We start from the raw sequence: 22,839 nt of genomic DNA on the forward strand, positions 1-22,839 counted from the left end.
TGTGCAGTAGCTTCAGGCGCCCAAAACTGTGTGGGAGGGGCCCGAAGCACGCAGCCCCTAGCCCTGGCCGAATGGCCTCACTGGGGCTGCGTGGATAAGGCTGCCTCCCACGCCCAGCTCCTGCTTCCTCCTGACCCGACTCGACTCCCGCTTCCCCGCCCCCGGACCGGACCGGACCCCGACCCCGACTCGACTCCCGCTCCCCCCCCCCCGGACCAGACCGGTCCCGACCCCCCGGACTGGACCTGACCCGCGCTCCCGATCCCCCCACCAGGACCGGACCCGACCCAACCTGACCTCCCTCCCCCCGCCCCCGACCGCACCCCCCCCCCACCCCGACCGGCCCCGACCCGATCCGACCCGCGCTCCCGACCCCGACCCGCGCTCCTCCCGACCTGACCCGCGTTCCCGACCCTGGACCCGACCCGACCTAACGCCACTTACCTGTAAATCTGGTGCTGGGGACAGGCCCTGCCCGAAGTCTTGGGCCCGGCCCGTTCAGCCTCCCCCCCACTCTTTTCCCTTCTCCTCCTCCTCCCCTTCCCCTTCTCCTCCTCCCCCCCTTCCCCTTCTCCTCCTCCCCCCCCTTCGCCTTCCCCTCCTCCTCCCCCCTTCCCCTTCTCCCCCCTTCCCCTTCTCCCCCCTCCCCTTCTCCCCCCTCCCCCCTCCCTCCCTCCCCTCCTCCTGCCCCCCCTCTCTCCCTCTACCCCCCTCCTCCCCCTCCCCTCACTGTCAGAAACACAGACGCTGACAGACAGAGAGTGAGAGACACAGACAGACAGACAGACAGAGAGATAGAGACACTGACAGAGACACACTGTGGGTGGGGGGGGGCATCCCAGCATGTTGTTGGAGGGCTCCCGGTGCTGCAGTCGGTAAGTAGAAAATGTTTTATTTATTGATTTTGTAAAAAATTATTTCTTATTAATTTTTTTTGATTGGTTTATTAGTTGATTTATTGATGTTTTTATCATTTATTATTGATGATGGCTCTTTATTTGTAAAACTGAAGTGTTTAATGTTTGTAAACTTCCCTTTAAACACCCCCCCCCCCCAATTCCCTACGCCTGATTTGTAACCTACGCCTGATTTTCTAAAGTGCAGACAAGGTTTTTCGAGCGTACAAAAATCTTCACTTACTCCGTTCTAAGTTAGTTTGGAGTAAGTTTTCACTGCCGAAACTTTGAAAACAGGCGTAAGTGGCCGGACACGCCCCCTTTTGAAAAAAGAATTCTGTTCCAAAGTGAAACTGTTCTAACTGACTAGAACTGGAGCAAACTAAATGCCGAGAATTTGAATTTCTAAGATATTCCGTTCTACACCAGTTGCTCCAAAAAATCAGGAGCAACTGAGGCCGAAACTTGGGCCCATAAGCCCTGAAATTCCATGGGAGCTCACCCAACCTCCCACCGTAACTCCAGATTGGCAGAACCTCCAAGAAAATGTAGATGCAGCTGTATCTCTGCCATTTGTAGGAGGTTCTAGTGCAGAGATATGGGAGGAGATTGGGAGAAGCCCTGCAGAATTTAGGGGCCAATGGATCAACAGCAACTTAGTTGAGATGTTGAGATGCAGAAAATCCAATACTACCTGTGGATCATACCCTGACCTTCCCTTTCCCCCTAGATTACCAGGAATCAGATGGACATGCTAAAATATTCAGTATCAGCATCGACTAGAAAGAGCAAAGGTGTATGCCTTTATAATTGCAGTTGCTGCAAGAAAATATCTTGCTGATTTAAACGAGTATCATCACTCAGATCTACTCAGAACTGGCATTTCGCTGCCTCAAACTCTGTATGTAAAACTGTGGTAGTCGGGCAGCAAACTGCACTGCAGGTGTTAAGTGTCGAATTTTGTAGTATTTGTCTCACTTGATCACACAACCAAAAATCACCCACACTACTTAAAACTAACTTTTATTCCAATGACATGACTTTCTGATGTTTTTCAGATGATAATAGGAGAGAACAGCTCTGAAGAAGTAAAGAATCCTTCCTTACTAGATTTGTTTCGGAGACCACAGATGAGAAAGCACACACTTATTTTAATGTACTCCTGGTAAGATCACAAATTGAGACTGTATGTGGTTAAGTTGAATGTATTACTGGATGTTTAAGATACTTTGGGCTGTATTTTGCGGGGGAAGGGGGAGGGGGGAGGGGAGAGAGGTGGGGTTCAGCGGGCACGATCGGTGGCGTGTTGGGTGGGAAAGTATTTTTTTTCCCTGCGGGTCAGGACCCCGTTGTGCACTCGCCGCCACAGGCCTTTACGAAATGTCGGGTCTGTCAGCGCTCAGCAGACCCGACAAGCAGCGGCGGGGGTGGCAATTATAATAATTAGTGGCTTATTTACAGCCACTTAATAGTTTTTTCCCAGCTTTTCGAATTTGACGGATCGTCTACCTGTTTCCCGCAGTGCCTAGATCTCATCTGTGAAGCTGAGGCAGGCGGTCACTAGCCAATGAATCAGCTGATGAGTTGACAGCTTCAAATGGCAAGTCAAAGCTCCCAGCTGATTAAGAAATGTTCCCTTAAATGCTCGCTTCTCTGCATTTCTACTAGATTCAGGATACTGCAAGTCTTTACACAAGTCTCCATCGAGTCTGATCTCATTACCTCTCCCACCATTGACAGATCACTTTGGTCATCTCTACTTCACCTGCCATTTATTCCATCAGCATATACTCTCTCACCTTGGTCCTCACAATACCACCACGATCAGCCCCAACACCAGCATCACCAGACACACCAGCAGCACCAACAACAACACCAACCTTCTCTGCAATCACCTGCACAGGACACAGAGCATCAGCACCTGACCACATTGCTGCCCGGGAGGCCAGAGATGGCCTCACCATGGCCAGATTTATTTCACTTGATGCTGAACACCCTGGCTGCCACATGATGCGCCAGGTTGGTACCACCCCACCCCAATACCATAAAGCATCCCTACAATGCCCAAGCCATTCCTTTCACACTTATCACCATTGTGGAGCTACCGTTATGTCTCACCATTCACTGCAACTCATTAAGCCACTTCCAAAGGAGCACACAAATCTGTCCAAAAACGCAAAGTATTGAAAATAAAAGGTTTCCATGTTTTGACACCACATTAACAGAAACTTTACAGGGACATTGCATAAAACACCCGTGTGTTGTTAGTTGCTGTGATTACACTAAGATGAAGGTGAGTGTGAGGGGTGGCTAGTGAGATGGGGATGTGATAATGTAGATAGAGAGGGATGGATGAGTGGATGTGCAAGGTAAGTTGGTATGAGTAAGAATGTGTAGGAGTAGGGAATGCAGAGTGATAGGGATGTGATGAGAGGCACTGCAGGATAAGGTGGAGTGTGTCTTTTGTACTAATGTTTCGTGATCTACTGAGATCACTAAAGCGTTTGCAGCACTGCACTCAGGACCTCCTGATCACACTCCTGCTTGTGCCCTCCTGTGCAATGTGCAACCAGGCTGTGTTGATCTCCTGGGAAGGTCTCTTCCATCCACGGGAAGGAAATACAACCTCCCTGTGTACTGTGACTCCCTCCATAAGCATATGGGGATAGTCATGGGAGAGCCTGGGTGCAGCCCTGCACCTCTGTGCAGTCATTGTCAGTGTTTGCAGCACCTCAATGCTGTAGAACACTGACAGCACAATGTCAATAGAAAGTTGGCCATGGTTCTAGGGAAACCAGCTGATGAAGCGTCAGCAATTGAAATTATCAGACCCGATTCCTCTAATTGGCCGGGAAACGCGCTGAGGGGGCAGCACAAGCCCAATCAAGGGAAATTCATCTATTCAGGTATCATTGTATGATATCTATGTGGCTTACTGCACTTTTTACCACTCAATGTTGGGTGGTTTTGTGGTGGTAAAGGTAGCAAAATGGGGTGGCGTGGTTTATCGCCACAATCTTGCCCCAAAAGGTGTTACACCAGAATTCTCCTGGTCAAAAATTACCAGTCCAGTTAGCATCAGCCATGACTGAGTATGACCTTGCTCTCTGGATCATTTCCCCCAATTAGAATTTCCAAACTTGACCTCTGAAAACACCACCACGACATAAGAGATTATGAGCAGCACTGGTATCGCTGACGCTTTGCTGTTTGGTGTTTTGGAACTTCTCTGAAAATGTCTGCTACCATTCACAATGAGTACTGGAGAAAGCTAATATTTGTACTGGGGAAATGCCATTCCCAATGGGAGTCCCTCGCTTCCTGTGTTATAAAGAGGAAGAAATTGAAGAGGATAAATTGGAGGAATTCGAGTACGGCATCACAGAAGAAACTTATTTCCAACATATGGTTTAGGTCTTATTTAGATTTCTCTGCCAATTGACATCTCAGGGGCTATTGGAGTTATACCAACTCTAGGTGAAGACCTGTAACCCCTTCCATTAAGAAAATAGCACTGTTAATAGTAGTGACAGAGACCACTGCGTTAATATATTTTTTAACTAGCTCCTTCCAGGTAGTCTTGGGGGACTTTTGTCAAATCAGTCAGCGACACAGCATTGAATACAGGTCACTGATGGTTTATCTAGGCAAGCCTCGTGGAACTTGGAAAACAAAGGCAGCGAACAGTGTTCCTACAGGTGTAAGGATCAATTGATGGAACACATGTAATGTTGGAAGCCCCATAGAACAACCGCTTCAATTTGATGAACAAAAAAGGTTTTGGTGCAAAATTTGGGGATGTAGCACCGACCATTAAGGCCGGTTTTGCTAAAAAAATGGTGGCCGGCCCACTTCCAGCATGACCACGGCGGCCACCATTTTGGAGGTGTTGTTAGCGCTGCTATTGTCTGCGCTCGGCTCACATCTAAATATGCAGATCATGACATCAATCTGTGTGCAACTGCAGAATTAATGCACGGTTGTGAATTTGGACGTCGCCGCTCTGCATAACCCCCTCTCCAAAGCATGCATGGAAGAACGCTGCCAGCGCTCCTTAAAGGGACACACGCATCCTTCAGTCAAGTTTCGATTTCAGCTTTTAGACTGTTTATTTTTACATTTTATTGGAGTAGTGACTTGGTGCAATACATTTAAAGGGTTGTTAAAGTGTGCAGGGAGTGCTCCTGCATACTTGCAAGGCTTTGGATGTTAGACGGACTCTGAGAAGACCACTTGCTCCCAGTTCCGGGGGCTCTCGTTACAGTACCCCTTGGGCGGCAACATCACTTGGAGAGGACGTAGAAGCAGCAAAGGGGAAAGTTGCCCCAGAAATCTTTTTCTATTGGTACCCTTTTGTGGCTGGATGGCATGGTCTCCCTTAAATGGAGGTTGCACTGCCGGTGACTCCATTTTATTTTTTGTCAGCCGACTGCCAGGTGGGTTCGGCCGGACCGCCAACAGGCAACCTGGCACCCCTTCTTCAGTGTCCGTCTGAAACCCTCCCTGATGGCCCAGTGTTTGCCACAAAAGTGCCTGCAGAGTCCGCAGTGGCCCTCCCCTTTAACTGAACATGGCGTTGATGACTTAAGAGCGTCAGCCACTCTGACCTGCCCTGCTAGTGGCGGAGACTCCAATCCGACCACACTTCCGCCCCTCTCCTGACACCAACACCGCTCCAACTGGAAACATAAACCAAAGAGCTGAAAATCGCCGGAATGTCTGCCCCATGAATTGGGGCAGATGAAACACATAAAAACCGGTAGGTGCACTCCATTTCAGGCGGAGGGCAATTTCTACCGCCAAGAGTCCCCAGAATTATTCTGGCTTGCTGATACCTACATAATATCGTTATGCAGGAAACTCTAAAAGATTATGGAGAATGTCGTCAATCCCCATATCAGGAGGAAGATGCATAAGAAGGAGAGGTGGTGGAGCAAGAGAGTCATCAACTGCAACCAGAGAAAGGAGCCTGGAACTTATAGTCCACTGTTATCAGTAAATAAACATTAACTATCCAAATAAAATTAACTATCTCACAAAGATCTGCATTCTCAAAGGCTTCTGTAGCTTGCCTCAATAATAAATAAGTCGCACTCTCACATCATCCGCTAAATTGCAAACATCTGCAGAAATGAATTCTGAAGTATATGTCCAGAACAAAATTCAATAAAGGATTCTAATAATTTCCTACACTCTCTGCAACTATTTCTTACCACCATGAGAAACTCCCTGCAGTGTATTCCATATGTGTGTAGTAGACTCCTCCCACTTCTTCATCATCTCAGTCAGATTCAGGGAAACCATTCCCACTACCTGTGTATGACCTATGCCCCTGAATCATTGCTTTTTGAAGACTGGGCCCTTGGTCCCCAGGAACCTCCATGGTGCAACAGCACTCCCCCCCTCTTTCAGTCCCAGGCCCTCGTGCTCACTAGTGCTTGATTGATCCCCCAATGAAAATCTTTCTGACTGACCAACTACTTTCTCCCGAGAGGGTGTATCTGGGCTGATGAGGCAGCTAAGATACTGTGACAGAGTTGTTGAGGATGAGGCAAGTTGTGGACCTGGATGAGCCCAGCTGTTCCTCTGAGTGGTTTGCCTCTCCCTCTAAAACATCTCCTCGGATTTCAAAAACACAAAAGCATGTTCATCAGTTTAAAGACTTAAATGATCCTTTGAGAAATAGCAGTTCAGAGCAGGGGCACTGCTATACCTTGACAATCCACATGAAGATGAAACGGCCTGCTATCCCCCTTGCCCTGTCCTTACCAACCTGATCTTGGCACTATGCCTCCTACTCCAACTGCTTCTTCCCTTTGTCTACAAGTTGAAAAGCTTCCTCTTTGTGCATACTCAAAATTTTCAAGATAATACTTGTTCACATCAAAGCCTTCTACATAAAACTGTGCATACACAAACTGTCAATATTTCCACATAAAATTCTTCCTCTAATTGAAGTTCTATGGAGCTGCTCAAGCTGACCAGTTCCTTGTGAAGTATCGGAGGAATCTGATTGCCATTCACGCTTCTTTTCAAAGGTGTCTGCATGCATCCCATAATTGTCATGCTTGCAGGTGCTGGCTCCCTTTAAACACCTCTCTTTCCACAGTAGCACTAACATTTCATGGCAGGCAATGTTTTCACAGTGGTTTGAGTTGACATAGTGCATTGTTGTTTCCAGAGGTTTCCTGTGAATAGGTCAATTTTTTGCCACCCAGGTAATGACACCAGAAGGGCATGAGCGGGGGAAGACTGGGTCTCCCGAAAGGGCATGGGATTCTAAAGGATTCTCGTGGTAAATGGGACATGCCAATAGCAGTACTATGGAACTATTCATAGGGGCACTTGGGAAATCTCCTGATTTCCATTTGGTCATTCCACCACTGGGCATGAGAGATAAGGAGGTCAGTCATGTGCTTATCATTCCTACCTTGAAAGATCATTGGTCCACTTCCTATGTAGCTGGCAGCTCTTTGAGTGTTGGAGGTTACATCAACAGCCTCTGCCACCTCCCTCCTTAGAGTCTGGGCCACCCTCTTGTGGGCCTTCTTGCTTCAGTTCCCAGGAATCTTTCTATTCTGAATCTTATTTCTGCTAGAACTTTGCTGCATAGCATCAGTAAATCCTGCTGCTGACACCCCCCGATATTGCTTCTACCTCACTCATTGTTGCACTGTTCTGCTGCCTCGTCAAAAAAAAGTGTTCTTTAATCTGAAACATTTTAAACATTGCAACACCGCTGAATCTCCCAACACCACCCGCCCCCCGCTGCCACCCCCCCATACCCACCCAGTGGCAGTCAGCCAATCGGCCAGTCCAGGAAATTTGAGCAGTTTACTAGTGAACTCACGAGGAGAGGTAGAAATACCACACCACTTGCCGACAGGAGGATAATTACAGCCTTACGACCCTCGCTGGCTCTTTCGTTAAGTTTAAGCATGATATAATTGGCAATCTCGTGTGTGTCCAGTGTCGAGCAGATCACTAAGCTTGCCTGCCCTTAAGGTGTGCTGCTTCTGACCAGCAGCCACTTTCTAAAACTCACTCTAAGGTTATTTGGAATATTTTCGTCCCTTCCTAATATAAGCAGAAAAGGTTGGTGTGGGCTAATCCAGAAAAACCCATTTTATACTGGCATTAAGGTTTTTACTCACTGAAGCAATTGGGGCAAAAGTATCCTGAGAATAAGGAAAGAGTTCAAGTTCTACACCAGATTAATTGTGATATAAATCTCTTGAGATTCTGTCACTCAACTGTTCCATTCATCCAAGTTTCTGCCCAATCTGCAAAAGTTATCATTACAAAACTTCAGAATTTCTATCCATCTTCATATCTCCCCCCAACCACACCATTACCATAGGCAGTCCCTCGGAATCGAAGAAGACTTGCTTCCATTCAATAAATGAGTTCTTAGGTGACTGAACAGTCCAATTCGAGAACGAGTCTCTGTCGCTGAAGGAAATGATGGGTGGGACTGGTTTGCCGCACGCTCTTTCCGTTGCCTGCACTTGGTCTCTGAATGCTCTTGGCAATGAGACTCGAGGTGCTCGGCGCCCTCCACTTAGACCAGGGACTCCCAGGTGTCGGTGGGGATATTGCATTTTATCAAGGAGGCTTTGAGGGTGTCCTTGAAACGTTTCCTCTGCCCCCCTTGGGCTTGTTTGCCGTGAAGGAGTTCCTAGTAGAGCACTTGCTTTGGGAGTCTCGTGTCTGGCATGCGAACAATGTGGCTCGTCCAGCAGAGCTGGTCAAGTGTGGTCAGTGCTTTAATGCTGTGGATGTTGGCCTGGTCGAGGACACTAACATTGGTGCATCTGACCTCCCAGGAGATTTGCAGGATCTTGCGGAGACATCGTTGGTGGTATTTCTCCAGCGATTTGAGGTGTCTACTGTACATGATCCACGTCTGAGCCACACAGGATGGCAGGTATCACTACAGCCCTGTAGACCATGAGCTTGCGGATAGATTTGAGGGCCTGATCTTCAAACATGGCGGATGGGCCTAGGGAGCTCTCCCCGAACAGACCTCCATCTGACCATCTCCCACCTCTCTCTCCCCCAAAACTCCCCCATTGAACCTAATCCTCAAAACACCCGACCTGCCCTAAAACCATGGAACAAGCGCTATAAGGATCCACTGCCCATCCCCACCTCGCAACTGCAACCAATTACAAAACAGGTTTGGGCCAACTCACGCACGAGCCATCCCTCCAAGCCTTCTCTCCGAGCCTCCAACCATCGGCGGCGACAACCGGACCACCCTCCAACCAGCGGCGATTGGGCCTCTCTTTCTCCTGCGGCGACTGGGCCTCTTCCCTCCCCCTAACCTAGCTGGTTGCTTTCCACATACGATATTCGTTGGCCACAGTGACAGAGGAATCGTCATGCTCCATGAGATCAATCAATACGTCTCTCCATAATTATCTCCATGTGACAGAGCTGTTCTTGAATGTTTGCTCCTGAACTATTCAGTGTTAATGTAACATTAACAACAATTAAAAAGAACTTGTACTGTGATTTCCCTTTATTATGATACAGCTGTGGCTCACCTCCAAGTCAGAAGGTTGTGGGTTCCAGTCCCACTGCAGGAACTTGAGCACATAAATCTAAGCTGACACTCCAGTGCAGTGCTGAGAGAGTGCTGCACTGTCAGAGGTGCCGTCTTTCGGGTGGGACGTTAAACCGAGGTCCCGTCTGCCCTCAGGTGGGCACCACATAAGAACATAACATAAGAACATAAGAATTAGGAACAGGAGTAGGCCATCTAGCCCCTCATGCCTGCTCCGCCACTCAACAAGATCATGGCTGATCTAGCCGTGAACTCAGCTCCACTTAACCGCCCGCTCCCCATAACCCTTAATTCCCTTATTGGTTAAAAATCTATCTGTGATTTGAATACATTCAATGAGCTAGCCTCAACTGCTTCCCTGGGCAGAGAATTCCACAGATTCACAACCCTCTGGGAGAAGAAATTCCTTCTCAACTCGGTTTTAAATTGGCTCCCCCGTATTTTGAGGCTGTGCCCTCTAGTTCTAGTCTCCCCGACCGGTGGAAACAACCTCTCTGCCTCTATCTTGTCTATCCCTTTCATTATTTTAAATGTTTCTATAAGACCAGAACCAATGTCCTCAGGGCAGTGTTTGCTAGTGCTGTTGGGGAGGAGTTAAACTAATATGGCAGGGGGATGGGAACCTATGCAGGGAGACAGAGGGAAATAAAATGGAGGCAGAAGCAAAAGAGAGAAAGGAGAATAGTAAAAGTGGAGGGCAGAGAAACCCAAGGCAAAAAACAAAAGGGCCACATTACAGCAAAATTCGAAAGGGGCAAAGTGTGTTAAAAAGGCAAGTCTGAAGGCTCTGTGCCTCAATGCGAGGAGTATTCGGAATAAGGTGGACAAATTAATTGTGTAGATAGCAGTTAACGGATATGATGTAATTGGCATCACAGAGACATGGCTCCAGGGTGACCAAGGCTGGGAACTCAACATCCAGGGGTATTCGACATTTAGGAAGGTTAGAGGAAATTCATGCAATAGGAAGGAGGGACATTAGCTTGGATGATGTGGAATCGGTATGGGTGGAGCTGCGGAATTCCAAAGGGCAGGAAAGTGGGAGTTGTGCACAGACCATCAAACAGTAGTAGTGAGGATGGGGACACCATCAAACAAGAAATAAGGGGTGTGTGCAATAAAGGTACAGCAGTTATCATGGGCGACTTTAATCTACATATTGATTGAGCTAACTACACTGGTAGCAATGCGGTGGAGGATGAGTTCCTGGAATGTATTAGGGATAGTTTTCTAGACCAATATGTCGAGGAACCAACTAGAGAACTGGCCATCCTAGACTGGGTGATGTGTAATGAGAAGGGACTAATTGGCAATCTTGTTGTGCGAGGCCCCTTGGGGAAGAGTGACCATAATATGGTAGAATTCTTTATTAAGATGGAGAGTGACACAGTTAATTCAGAAACTAGGGTCCTGAACTTAATGAAAGGTAACTTCGACTCTATGAGGCGTGAGTTGGCTAGAATAGACTGGCAAATAATACTTAAAGGGATGACAGTGGATAGGCAATGGCAAACATTTAAAGATCACATGGATGAACTTCAACAAGTGCACATCTCTGTCTGGAGTAAAAATAAAATGGGGAAGGTGGCTCAACCGTGGCTAACAAAGGAAATTAAGGATAGTGTTAAATCCAAGGAAGAGGCATATAAATTGGCCAGAAAAAGCAGCAAACCTGAGGACTGGGAGAAATTTAGAATTCAGCAGAGGAGGATTAAGGGTTTAATTAAGAGGGGGAGAATAGAGTACGAGGGGAAGCTTGGCAGGAACATAAAAACTGACTGCAAAAGCTTCTATAGATATGAGAAGAGAAAAAGATTAGTGAAGACAAACGTAGGTCCCTTGCAGGTGAATTTATAATGGGGAACAAAGAAATGGCAGACCAATTGAACAAATACTTTTGTTCTGTCTTCATGAAGGAAGACACAAATAACCTTCCGGATGTACTAGGGGACCGAGGGTCTCACGAGAAGGAAGAACTGAAGGATATCCTTATTAGACGGGAAATTGTGTTAGGAAAATTGATGGGATTGAAGGCCGATAAATCCCCGGGGCCTGATTGTCTGCATCTCAGAGTACTTAAGGAAGTGGCCCTAGAAATAGTGGATGCATTAGTGATCATTTTCCAACAGTCTATCGACTCTGGATCAGTTCCCATGGACTGGAGGGTAGCTAATGTAACACCACTTTTTAAAAAAGGAGGGAGAGAGAAAACGGGTAATGATAGACCGGTTAGCCTGACATCAGTAATGGGGAAAATGTTGGAATCAATTATTAAGGATGAAATAGCAGTGCATTTGGAAAGCAGTGACAGGATCGGTCCAAGTCAGCATGGATTTATGAAAGGGAAATCATGCTTGATGAATCTTCTGGAACTTTTTGAGGATGTAACTAGCAGAGTACACAAGGGAGAACCAGTGGATGTGATGTATTTGGACTTTCGAAAGGCTTTTGGCAAGGTCCCACACAAGAGATTGGTGTACAAAATCAAAGCACATGGTGTTAGGGGTAATATACTGACGTGGATAGAGAACTGGTTGGCAGACAGGAAGCAGAGTCGGGATAAACGGGTCCTTTTCAGAATGGCAGGCAGTGACTAGTGGAGTGGCGCAGGGCTCAGTGCTGGGACCCCAGCTCTTTACAATATACATTAATGATTTAGATGAAGGAGTTGAGTGTACTATCTCCAAGTTTGCAGATGACACTAAACTGGGTTGCGGTGTGAGCTGTGAGGAGGACGCTAAGAGGCTGCAGGGTGACTTGGACAGGTTAGGTGAATGGGCAAATGCATGGCAGATGCAGTATAATGTGGATAAATATGAGGTTATCCACTTTGGGGGCAAAAACGCGAAGGCAGAATATTATCTGAATGGCGGCAGATTAGGGAAAGGGGAGGTGCAACAAGACCTGGGTGTCATGGTTCATCAGTCATTGAAAGTTGGCATGCAGGTACAGCAGGCGGTGAAGATGGCAAATGGTATGTTGGCCTTCACAGCTAGGAGATTTGAGTATAGGAGTAGGGATGTCTTATTGCAGTTGTACAGGGCCTTGGTGAGACCTCACCTGGAATATTGTGTTCAATTCAGATCTCGTAATCTGAGGAAGGACGTTCTTGCTATTGAGGGAGTGCAGCGAAGGTTCACCAGACTGATTCCAGAGATGGCTGGATTGTCATATGAGGAGAGACTGGATCAACTGGGCCTTTATACACTGGAGTTTAGAAGGATGAGCGGGGATCTCATAGAAACATACAAGATTCTGACAGGACTAGACAGGTTAGATGCGGGAAGAATGTTCCCGATGTTGGGAAAGTCCAGAACCAGGGGACACAGTCTTAAGATAAGGGGTAGGCCATTTAGGACTGAGATGAGGAGAAACTTCTTCACTCGGCGAGTTGTTAACCTGTGGAATTCTCTACACAGAGAGTTGTTGATGCCAGTTCATTCGATATATTCAGGGGCGGGGGAGGGGGGAGTTAGATATGGCCCTTACGGCTAGAGGGATCAAGGGGTATGGAGAGAAAGCAGGAAAGGGGTAATGAGGGAATGATCAGCCATGATCTTATTGAATGGTGGTGCTGGCTCGAAGGGCCGAATGGCCTACTCCTGGACCTATTTTCTCTGTAATAGATCAGGAAGAGCAGGAGAGTTATCCCCAGTGTCCTGGCCAATACTTATCTCTCAATTAATACAACAAAAGCAGATTAACTGGTCATTATCACATTGCTGTGTGTGGGAGCTTGCTGTCCACGTTGGCTGCCACGTTTCCCACATTAAATCAGTGACTACACTCCAAAAGTATTTCATTGGCTTTAAAGTCCTTTGTGGTTGTGAAAGGCACTATATAAATGTAGTCTTTCTTTCTTTACACAAACCAAGCTGATGCGCCAATCTCTATAGCCCCAAAAGATGGAAAAAGTAGGAAAGAGGATGAGATTAATCAGGAAGTAATAATTAGGTGATGCCAAGATTGGGTCTTAATAGCACGCAGAATGTAAGAGAGATGGGAGACTTTGGGAGGTAAAGATGTAAAGGCCCGGCCCTGGGAAAGAATTCCCGGTTGGAGAAGGAAACCCTTGGGACGATGTTGGACAAAAGCTGAACGGGACAAGAGTGGCAACCGCCCAGAGGAGTTAGCGAGAGACCAGAGCCGTCCCGGTTTGTGGGTCACCACTCCCGAGGATGATTGGGGCAGGACAACAGAGTGCCCACAGCCTGCAGGAGAAACCACAAGTACTTTCAAATCCTGTAAGGTCAAAACAACACGCAAGCCACGTCGAGAAATGTGTTTTTCTTCATGAAAGCCCGATCCGATTTTACCTGAGAGCAGCGGAGGGCCCCATGAACGGTCGCTCAAAACAAACTGGCGGGGAGCGGGGGGAATGGCGCTGGGTCCAAATAGCCAACAACTCGACCTTTGTTTGCATCAGTTCACGAGGCTCCGGCTGGCAGCATTAATCACCCTCTAAAACAGAAGCGGCGGTAAATGGGCAGGTCAAAGAGCTGCTTCATTCTCCGCCCGCTACCATGGTTACTGAGTGCAAGGAGGGCTTTCGGGAGAGTTTAAACACGACGGAGGAGGCCGGCTGATTGAAGAAATGTGTAAACTCTGGGCCTCAGGAGAGCCGCGGCGGTGGGCCGGTTGGTGTCACCGCGTGTGTTTTCCATGTTTTCCAGGTTCACAAGCAGCCTGGTGTATCTCGGGCTGATCCTGCGTTTAGGAATCCAGGCAGGCGACAGTTACGTTGATATTTTCGTGGCCGGAGCGGTGGAGCTGCCAGCAACAATCCTGGGCGCCCTGCTGGTTGACCGTGTGGGGCGGCGCAGACCCTTTGTGGCCTCCAACGTCCTGGCGGGAGCATCGTGCCTGTTGGCAGCGTGTATTCCAGAAGGTGAGGGCTGAACTCTTCTATACACAGCGGGGGGAAACTTGGCCAGCGAACCCGTGGGAGGGCCATTCAATCTAGCACTCTCTGGCTGCCATTGCACGGACCTCAGCGGGTCCACAGGCAGTTTAAAAAGAGCGGGAACCACAGCGGGTAGTTAAAAAAGAGCGGGAACCACAGCGGGCAGTTTAAAAAGAGCGGGAACAACAGCGGGCAGTTTAAAAAGAGCGGGAACAACAGCGGGCAGTTTTTAAAAAGAGCGGGAACAACAGCGGGCAGTTTTTAAAAAGAGCGGGAATTTTAAAAAGAGCGGGAACCACAGCGGGTAATTTAAAAAGAGCGGGAACAACAGCGGGCAGTTTAAAAAGAGCGGGAACCACAGCGGGTATTTAAAAAGAGCGGGAACAACAGCGGGCAGTTTTTAAAAAGAGCGGGAACAACAGCGGGCAGTTTTTAAAAAGAGCGGGAAGTTTAAAAAGAGCGGGAACCTCAGCGGGTAGTTTTTAAAAAGAGCGGGAACAACAGCGGGCAGTTTTAAAAGAGCGGGAACAACAGCGGGCAGTTTTTAAAAAGAGCGGGAACAACAGCGGGCAGTTTAAAAAGAGCGGGAACCACAGCGGGCAGTTTAAAAACAGCGGGAACAGCAGCGGGCAGTTTAAAAAGAGCGGGAACAACAGCGGGCAGTTTAAAAAAAAGAGCGGGAACAACAGCGGGCAGTTTTTTAAAAAGAGCGGGAACCACAGCAGGCAGTTTTAAAAAAGAGCGGGAACAACAGCGGGCAGTTTTTAAAAAGAGCGGGAACAACAGCGGGCAGTTTAAAAAGAGCGGGAACAACAGTGGGCAGTTTAAAAAGAGCGGGAACAACAGCGGACAGTTTAAAAAGAGCGGGAACAACAGCGGGCAGTTTTTAAAAAAGAGCGGGAACCACAGCGGGCAGTTTTAAAAAAGAGCGGGAACAACAGCGGGCAGTTTTTTAAAAGAGCGGGAACAACAGCGGGCAGTTTTTTAAAAGAGCGGGAACAACAGCGGGCAGTTTTTAAAAAGAGCGGGAACCACAGCGGGCAGTTTAAAAAGAGCGGGAACAACAGCGGGCAGTTTAAAAAGAGCGGGAACCACAGCGGGCAGTTTAAAAAGAGCGGGAACAACAGCGGGCAGTTTAAAAAGAGCGGGAACAACAGCGGGCAGTTTAAAAAGAGCAGCTGGTGAAAAGATAGTGACGTCACAGGAGAGCGGGTAGATGATTGGTTGGTATTGCAGCTTTTAATTGCTTTGAGTTCGGGAAGGGGGTTACCTTCAGAGCCTGTACTGATTAAATTAATAACTTGGAACAGATAAAATAATTGAACAATAACACTAAAATATTGATTGAATAAAAGCTTTAATTAATAAATAAAACCAGGTTAGAGATGGCAGGGTAGGCGGTGTGTCGTAACTGCAGCATGTGGGAGCTGGCGGGGAGCAGCGCAATCCCAAGCGACCACTTCTGCAGCAAGTGTCTGCAACTCGAGGAACTTCGGTTCAGAGTGGTTGAGCTGGAGTACGAGCTGTAGACATTGCGGGGCATCAGGGAGGGGGAGAGTTACTTGGATACTTTGCTCCAGGAGGCAGTCACACCCCTTGGGTTAGATAGTGGTACAGGGTCAGGAGGGTGTGACTGCAACTCGGGCAGGTAAGGGGACCCCAGGTGCAGTGCTGGAGGAGCCTCGGCCTTTGCCTGTATGAGGTTTTTGCTGCCTGTGTGGATAAAGGAAAAACCTTCAGCTGGATGAGCAGGCTGACCATGGTACAGGAGGCCATGCAAGTGGGGGTACTGAAATGGAATGTAGTTGTGGTAGGGGACAGTATAGTCAGAGGGATAGATACAGTTCTCTGCAGCCGCGACTGGGAGTTTTGAACGTTGTTACCTGCCCGACGCCAGGGTTAAAGATATCTCCTCACGGCTGGAAAAGAACTTGGAGTGGGAGAGGGAGCAACAACATAGGCAGAACTTGGAATGAGGTTCTGCTGAAAGAGTTTGAGGAGCTGGTGTCCAACTTAAAAAGCAGAACCTCAAAGGTAATAATCTCTGGATTGTTACCTGAGCCACGAGTCAATCGGTATAGGGTTAAACAGCTTAGAAAGGTAAATGCATGACTCAAAGGGTGGTGTGGGAGGCAACGGTTTTACTTCATGGGGCACTACCCAGCCTTATCCAATCTGTCCTCGTAGCTAAGATTCTCCACTCCCGGCAACAACCTCGTAAATCTCCTCTGTACCCTCTCCAGTGCAATCACATCCTTCCTGTAATGCAGTGACCAGAACTGCACACAGTACTCCAGATGTGGCCTAATTAGTATTTTATACAGTTCAAGCATAAGTCACTGCTCTTATATTCTATGCCTCGGCTAATAAGTGCAAGCATTCCGTATGCCTTCTTAACCACCTTGTCTACCTGGCCTGCTACCTTCAGGGATCTGTAGATATGCAGTCCCAGATCCCTTTGTTCCTCTACACTTCTCAATGTCCTACCATTTAATGTGTATTCCCTTTCCTTGTTAGCCCTCCTCAAATGCATTACCTCTGAACTGGGCTGGAACCAGTGTCCTGGTGAATTGAATAACTAGGGCAGTAGACAGGGCTTTAAACTAATGAAGTGGGGGTGGGAGGATTCAGGAAAGAGTAAATTTAAAAGCAGCAAGAGAAATGGCAATGCTCCAGAGCAGTGTTTTGGGTAAAAATAAGCACCCATAGACATAATGGTACCCCCTGCAATGGTGATAAGTGTGAAAGGAATGGCTTGGGCATTGCAGAGATACTTTCTGGTATTGGTGTGGGTGATGCCAACCTGGTGCACCATGTGGCAGCCAGAGTGTTCAGCATCAAGTGAAGTAAATCTGGCCATGGCGAGGTCATCCCTGGCCTCCCGGGCAGCAATGTGGTCGGGTGCAGATGCCCTGTGCCTAATGCAGCATCAACTGATTGCGGAGAAGGTTGGTTTTGTTGGTGCTGCTCGTGTTGGGGCTGATCGTGATGTGTTGGACCAAGGTGAGAATGCATAAAAGGCACCCATGCTGATGGAATAGATGGCAGGTGAAATAGAGATGACGGAAGCGATCTGTCAATGGTGAGAGCAGTAATGAGGTCAGACTCGATGGTGACATGCATAGACTTGCAGTATGGTGAATCTGTTGTGGAGATGTAGTGAGGAAGAATTTGTGGCTGAGGAAAGATATGTAGGGGCCAAGTTTCGGCCTGAATTGCTCCTAATTTTTTTAGAATGGAGTATCTTAGAAATTGCAATTCTCGGCATTTAGTTTGCTCCAGTTCTAGTCAGTTAGACCAGTTTCAGTTTGGAACAGATTTTTTTTTCAAAAGGGGGCGTGTCCGGCCACTTCCACCCGATTTGAAAGTTTAGGCAGTGAAAACTTACTCCAAACTAACTTAGAATGGAGTAAGTGTAGATTTTGGGTCGGGTCGGGAGGAAGCAGAAGCTGGGCGTGGGAGGTATAGCCTGATCCATGCAGCCCCAGTGAGGCCATTCGGCCAGGGCTAGGGGCTGCGTGCTTCGGGCTCCTCCCACACAGTTTTGGCCGCCTGCAGTAGCCCACTGTAGCGCGCATGTGCAGAGGTCCCGGCACCGTTTTCAGCGCAGGGACCTGGCTCCGCCCCCCACAGCTCATGCTGCGCCGCACCCAGCTCCAGAGGACCTGCAGGGAGCCGGGGAATCGGTAAGTATTTTTTAGGCGCACTTTCTGGCGCGAAAAACGGGCTTCCAGGTCGAGGCTGCGCCGTTCTAGGCGCAGCCTGAAGCTTGGGCCCGTAAGGTGGGAGCTCTTACATTGCATTTGAAGCTGTCAAATCAACAGCTGATTCAATGGTCACTGAAATCCCGCCTCAACTTGACAGATGCGGAGCATGACCAGCGTTGGCCCCGTGGGTACGCTGAAAATCATTCTTAAGTGGCTCTAAACAAGCCACTAATTACCTGAATTGGATCCTCCGCTGCTGCATGTCGGGTATGCTCTGCGTTGACAGACCCGACATCGGGAAAGGCGCACGGCGGCAGGTTCACAGCGGGGTCCCGACCCGCTGTGGGGGGAAAAAAACACTTTCCACCCGACCCACCACCATACACACCCGCTGGCCCCTCCCACAAAATTCCGGCTCATATCACACACACAGGCTGACATGAAGGTTTCATGATATCATTTGCTGAAGTAATGTCGTGTACACTAAGATGAGAAAAAAGAGAACTGGGATATCATGATGAACCTGCAGCTGGAACCTGCCCTCCTTCTGTTTCTCTGACTTCTTTTATGGCCTCTCTCCTCAGGAGCTGTAATCCTCGCTCCTCCAAGGGGTAAGGGGGCTGAGGTTTGGGGGCCCACAAGCTGATGCCAATCTCTCTCTGCTGGTATGGGTGTCTTTTCCTTTAAAAAGAACACAAAAACTGAGAAGAACACCTGGTTGCCAATCAGATGCCAACAAGCAAAGTATAATGGGGTTGAAGATGGGTGTAGGAACCAACCAATTGCATTTCATGTGAAGCTTTTAGTGCAGTCAGAACATACAAGATGTGAGTAAGGGAATAGTTGCAGGTGAAGCCTGGTCTGCAAAGGACTTGCATTACCTCATGATCATTGATGGTTAAACTATGCGAGCACTTTAACACAATGAGAAACATGGTTAGCTCTTGGAAAATATGGCTAACTCCTCTTCCTGTGTCACATCTGGTAACAACAACAACTTGTATTTATATAGCACCTTTAATGTAGTGAAACATCCCAAGGCACTTCACAGGAGTATTATGAGAAAAAAAATTTGACACCGAGCCACATAAGTAGAAATTAGCGCAGGTGACCAAAAGCTCAGTCAAAGAGGTAGGTTTTAAGGAGTGTTTTGAAAGAGAAGTAGAGAGATTTAGGCAGGGAGTTCCAGAGCTTGGGACCTAGGCAACAGAAAGCACAGCCACCAATGGTTGAGTGATTATAATCAGGGATGCTCAGGAGGGCAGAATTAGAGGAGCGCAGACATCTCAGGGCGGGGGGGGGGCGCGTGGGGGCAGCGGAGTTTGTGGGGTTGGAAAAAATTACAGAGATAGGGAGGGGCGAGGCCATGGTGGGATTTGAAAACAAGGATTAAAGTTTTGAAATTGAGGCGTCGCTTAACCGGAAGCCAATGTAGATCAGCGGGCACAGAGATGATGGGTGAGCGGGACTTGATGGGAGTTAGGACACGGGCAGACGTAGATTACGTAGAAACATAGAAACATAGAAAATAGGTGCAGGAGCAGGCCATTCAGCCCTTCTAGCCTGCACCGCCATTCAATGAGTTCATGGCTGAACATGAAACTTCAGTACCCCCCTTCCTGCTTTCTCGCCATAACCCTTGATCCCCCGAGTAGTAAGGACTTCATCTAACTCCCTTTTGAATATATTTAGTGAATTGGCCTCAACTACTTTCTGTGGTAGAGAATTCCACAGGTTCATCACTCTCTGGGTGAAGAAGTTTCTCCTCTTCTCGGTCCTAAATGGCTTCCCCCTTATCCTTAGACTGTGACCCCTGGTTCTGGACTTCCCCAACATTGGGAACATTCTTCCTGCATCTAACCTGTCTAAACCCGTCAGAATTTTAAACGTTTCTATGAGGTCCCCTCTCATTCTTCTGAACTCCAGTGAATACAAGCCCAGTTGATCCAGTCTTTCTTGATAGGTCAGTCCCGCCATCCCGGGAATCAGTCTGGTGAATCTTCGCTGCACTCCCTCAATAGCAAGAATGTCCTTCCTCAAGTTAGGAGACCAAAACTGTACACAATACTCCAGGTGTGGCCTCACCAAGGCCCTGTACAACTGTAGCAACACCTCCCTGCCCCTGTATTCAAATCCCCTCGCTATGAAGGCCAACATGCCATTTGCTTTCTTAACCGCCTGCTGTACCTGCATGCTAACCTTCAATGACTGATGTACCATGACACCCAGGTCTCGTTGCACCTTCCCTTTTCCTAATCTGTCACCATTCAGATAATAGTCTGTCTCTCTGTTTTTACCACCAAAGTGGATAACCTCACATTTATCCACATTATACTTCATCTGCCATGCATTTGCCCACTCACCTAACCTATCCAAGTCACTCTGCAGCCTAATAGCATCCTCCTCGCAGCTCACACTGCCACCCAACTTAGTGTCATCCGCAAATTTGGAGATACTGCATTTAATCCCCTCGTCTAAATCATTAATGTACAGTGTAAACAGCTGGGGCCCCAGCACAGAACCTTGCGGCACCCCACTAGTCACTGCCTGCCATTCTGAAAAGTACCCATTTACTCCTACTCTTTGCTTCCTGTCTGACAACCAGTTCTCAATCCACGTCAGCACACTACCCCCAATCCCATGTGCTTTAACTTTGCACATTAATCTCTTGTGTGGGACCTTGTCGAAAGCCTTCTGAAAGTCCAAATATACCACATCAACTGGTTCTCCTTTGTCCACTTTACTGGAAACATCCTCAAAAAATTCCAGAAGATTTGTCAAGCATGATTTCCCTTTCACAAATCCATGCTGACTTGGACCTATCATGTCACCATTTTCCAGATGCACTGCTATGACATCCTTAATAATTGATTCCATCATTTTACCCACTACTGAGGTCAGGCTGACCGGTCTATAATTCCCTGTTTTCTCTCTCCCTCCTTTTTTAAAAAGTGGGGTTACATTGGCTACCCTCCACTCCATAGGAACTGATCCAGAGTCAATGGAATGTTGGAAAATGACTGTCAATGCATCCGTTATTTCCAAGGCCACCTCCTTAAGTACTCTGGGATGCAGTCCATCAGGCCCTGGGGATTTATCGGCCTTCAATCCCATCAATTTCCCCAACACAATTTCCCGACTAATAAAGATTTCCCTCAGTTCCCCCTCCTTACTAGACCCTCTGACCCCTTTTATATCCGGAGGGTATAATGTGGGAGACCAGCCAAGAGTATATTGGAATAGTCAAGTCTAGGGATAACAAAGACATGGGTGAGGGCTTCAGCAGCGGATGAGGTGATTAAACTTGAAAGGCTATAAACTTTTTCCGGCACTGAGTTGCTGGTGCGTGGGGTTGTAGACTCGGCACTGTTTGCCTTGGCCATCTTCCTGCCTCTGATACTCTGCTGCTTTCCTTGCAGGACCACGTTGCAGGTTTCCAAACAATGCCTCCATCCTTTGCCGAACTGCATTGACAAGTACTTCTACAGCCTCACTGGGGTATTTGTTAAAATCCCAGCCCCTTTAAGCTACTGCAGGCCTTTAAATCTTGCAGCAGCTGGCAGCTTTAGTGGACATTGGAAAACTGCACACTTCCAGCCCAGTGCCATGTTACTGAGCACAAGCCTGACTTTTCTCAGGACCTGCTACTTCAGTCTCTTGTAACTCTCAGTACAATGAATAATTAGATGGCAATAGTGGATATATTTCCTGCAGGAAAATTTCAAGGTTGGCCATTGTAGGGCCTAGAGTTGCTTTCTTTTGCTGAGTCCAAAACCAGGCAGAAGGCAGTTACGGTTGGCACTTGACTTCCTGTCATCTTTGCTGCTGATGAAAATTGATCAAAAGCCGCTGCAACACAAAAATAAGTCGGAAGAAAATTGACTACTTTTTAAAAATCAGACATTTTGGTGATTGGTTTACCTTTTTTAGAAATGTATTGACTGCCAGTCTAGGCGTATCCTTTTAAAGGTGTGAATTGATTTAAAGAGTGGGTGTAATATTTGGTGAACGTCTTGTACCCAGATGCAAGTGATTGCTCTCCTATGTTAATATTCTGTATGTCTGTTCCTTACATTGGCTTTGTTTTCTCCTCTCAAAGATATGCACTGGCTCAAAACTGCTGTCGCCACATTGGGCAGATGTGGAATAACTATGTCACTCAGTATACTTTTCCTTGTAACCAATGAGCTGCATCCCACGTCAATAAGGTAACTAATAAAACATTTTCAATGATCTTAAACCATATGAAGAGGGTGGATATAGTGTCCCAGTACTGAGGATGGCTGGTAATTACTCCGAAAAACCCATCTCTGACATTACCATGGAAACAACTGCAGATTATCTGACTGATGGTGGCTTATTGGCGTGAATCGTAAAATCATACAACACAGAAGGAGTCCATTTGGCCCATCATGCAAGTGTCGGCTCTTTCAAAGAGCTATCCGATTAGGCCCACTCCCCTTCTCTTTCCCCATAGCCCTGCAAAGTTTTCCTTTACAAGTATTTATCCAATTCCCTTTTGAAAGTTACTTTTGCATCTCTTTCATCACCCTTTCAAGCCGTGCAATCCAGATCATAACAACTCGCTGTGTAAAAAAACTTTCCTCATCTTCCCTGGTTCTTTTGCCAATTAATTTATATCTGCGCCCTCCCATTACTGCCTTTCCTGCAAGTAGAAACATTTTCTTCCTAACTACTCTATCATGTAGCGAGAGAGAGAACAAAAACTGGACAGAGAGGGAAACAAAAGGGGGCAGAGAAGCA

At 47.6% G+C, this 22,839-nt stretch overlaps 1 protein-coding gene across 1 annotated transcript in view; it reads left to right on the forward strand.

The window, feature by feature from the left end:
* LOC139272753 (solute carrier family 22 member 3-like) overlaps window positions 1–22,839 on the forward strand; it is a 58,593-nt gene that overhangs the window by 30,853 nt on the left and 4,901 nt on the right. The window contains exons 6-8 of the mRNA XM_070888864.1: window positions 1,955–2,061; window positions 14,139–14,353; window positions 22,175–22,283. Coding sequence (XP_070744965.1) covers window positions 1,955–2,061; window positions 14,139–14,353; window positions 22,175–22,283 — 431 coding nt within the window. The remainder of the gene's footprint in view (window positions 1–1,954; window positions 2,062–14,138; window positions 14,354–22,174; window positions 22,284–22,839) is intronic.

Source organism: Pristiophorus japonicus, chromosome 9 (genome assembly GCF_044704955.1).
Source record: "Pristiophorus japonicus isolate sPriJap1 chromosome 9, sPriJap1.hap1, whole genome shotgun sequence".
Classification (NCBI taxonomy): Eukaryota; Metazoa; Chordata; class Chondrichthyes; family Pristiophoridae; genus Pristiophorus; species Pristiophorus japonicus.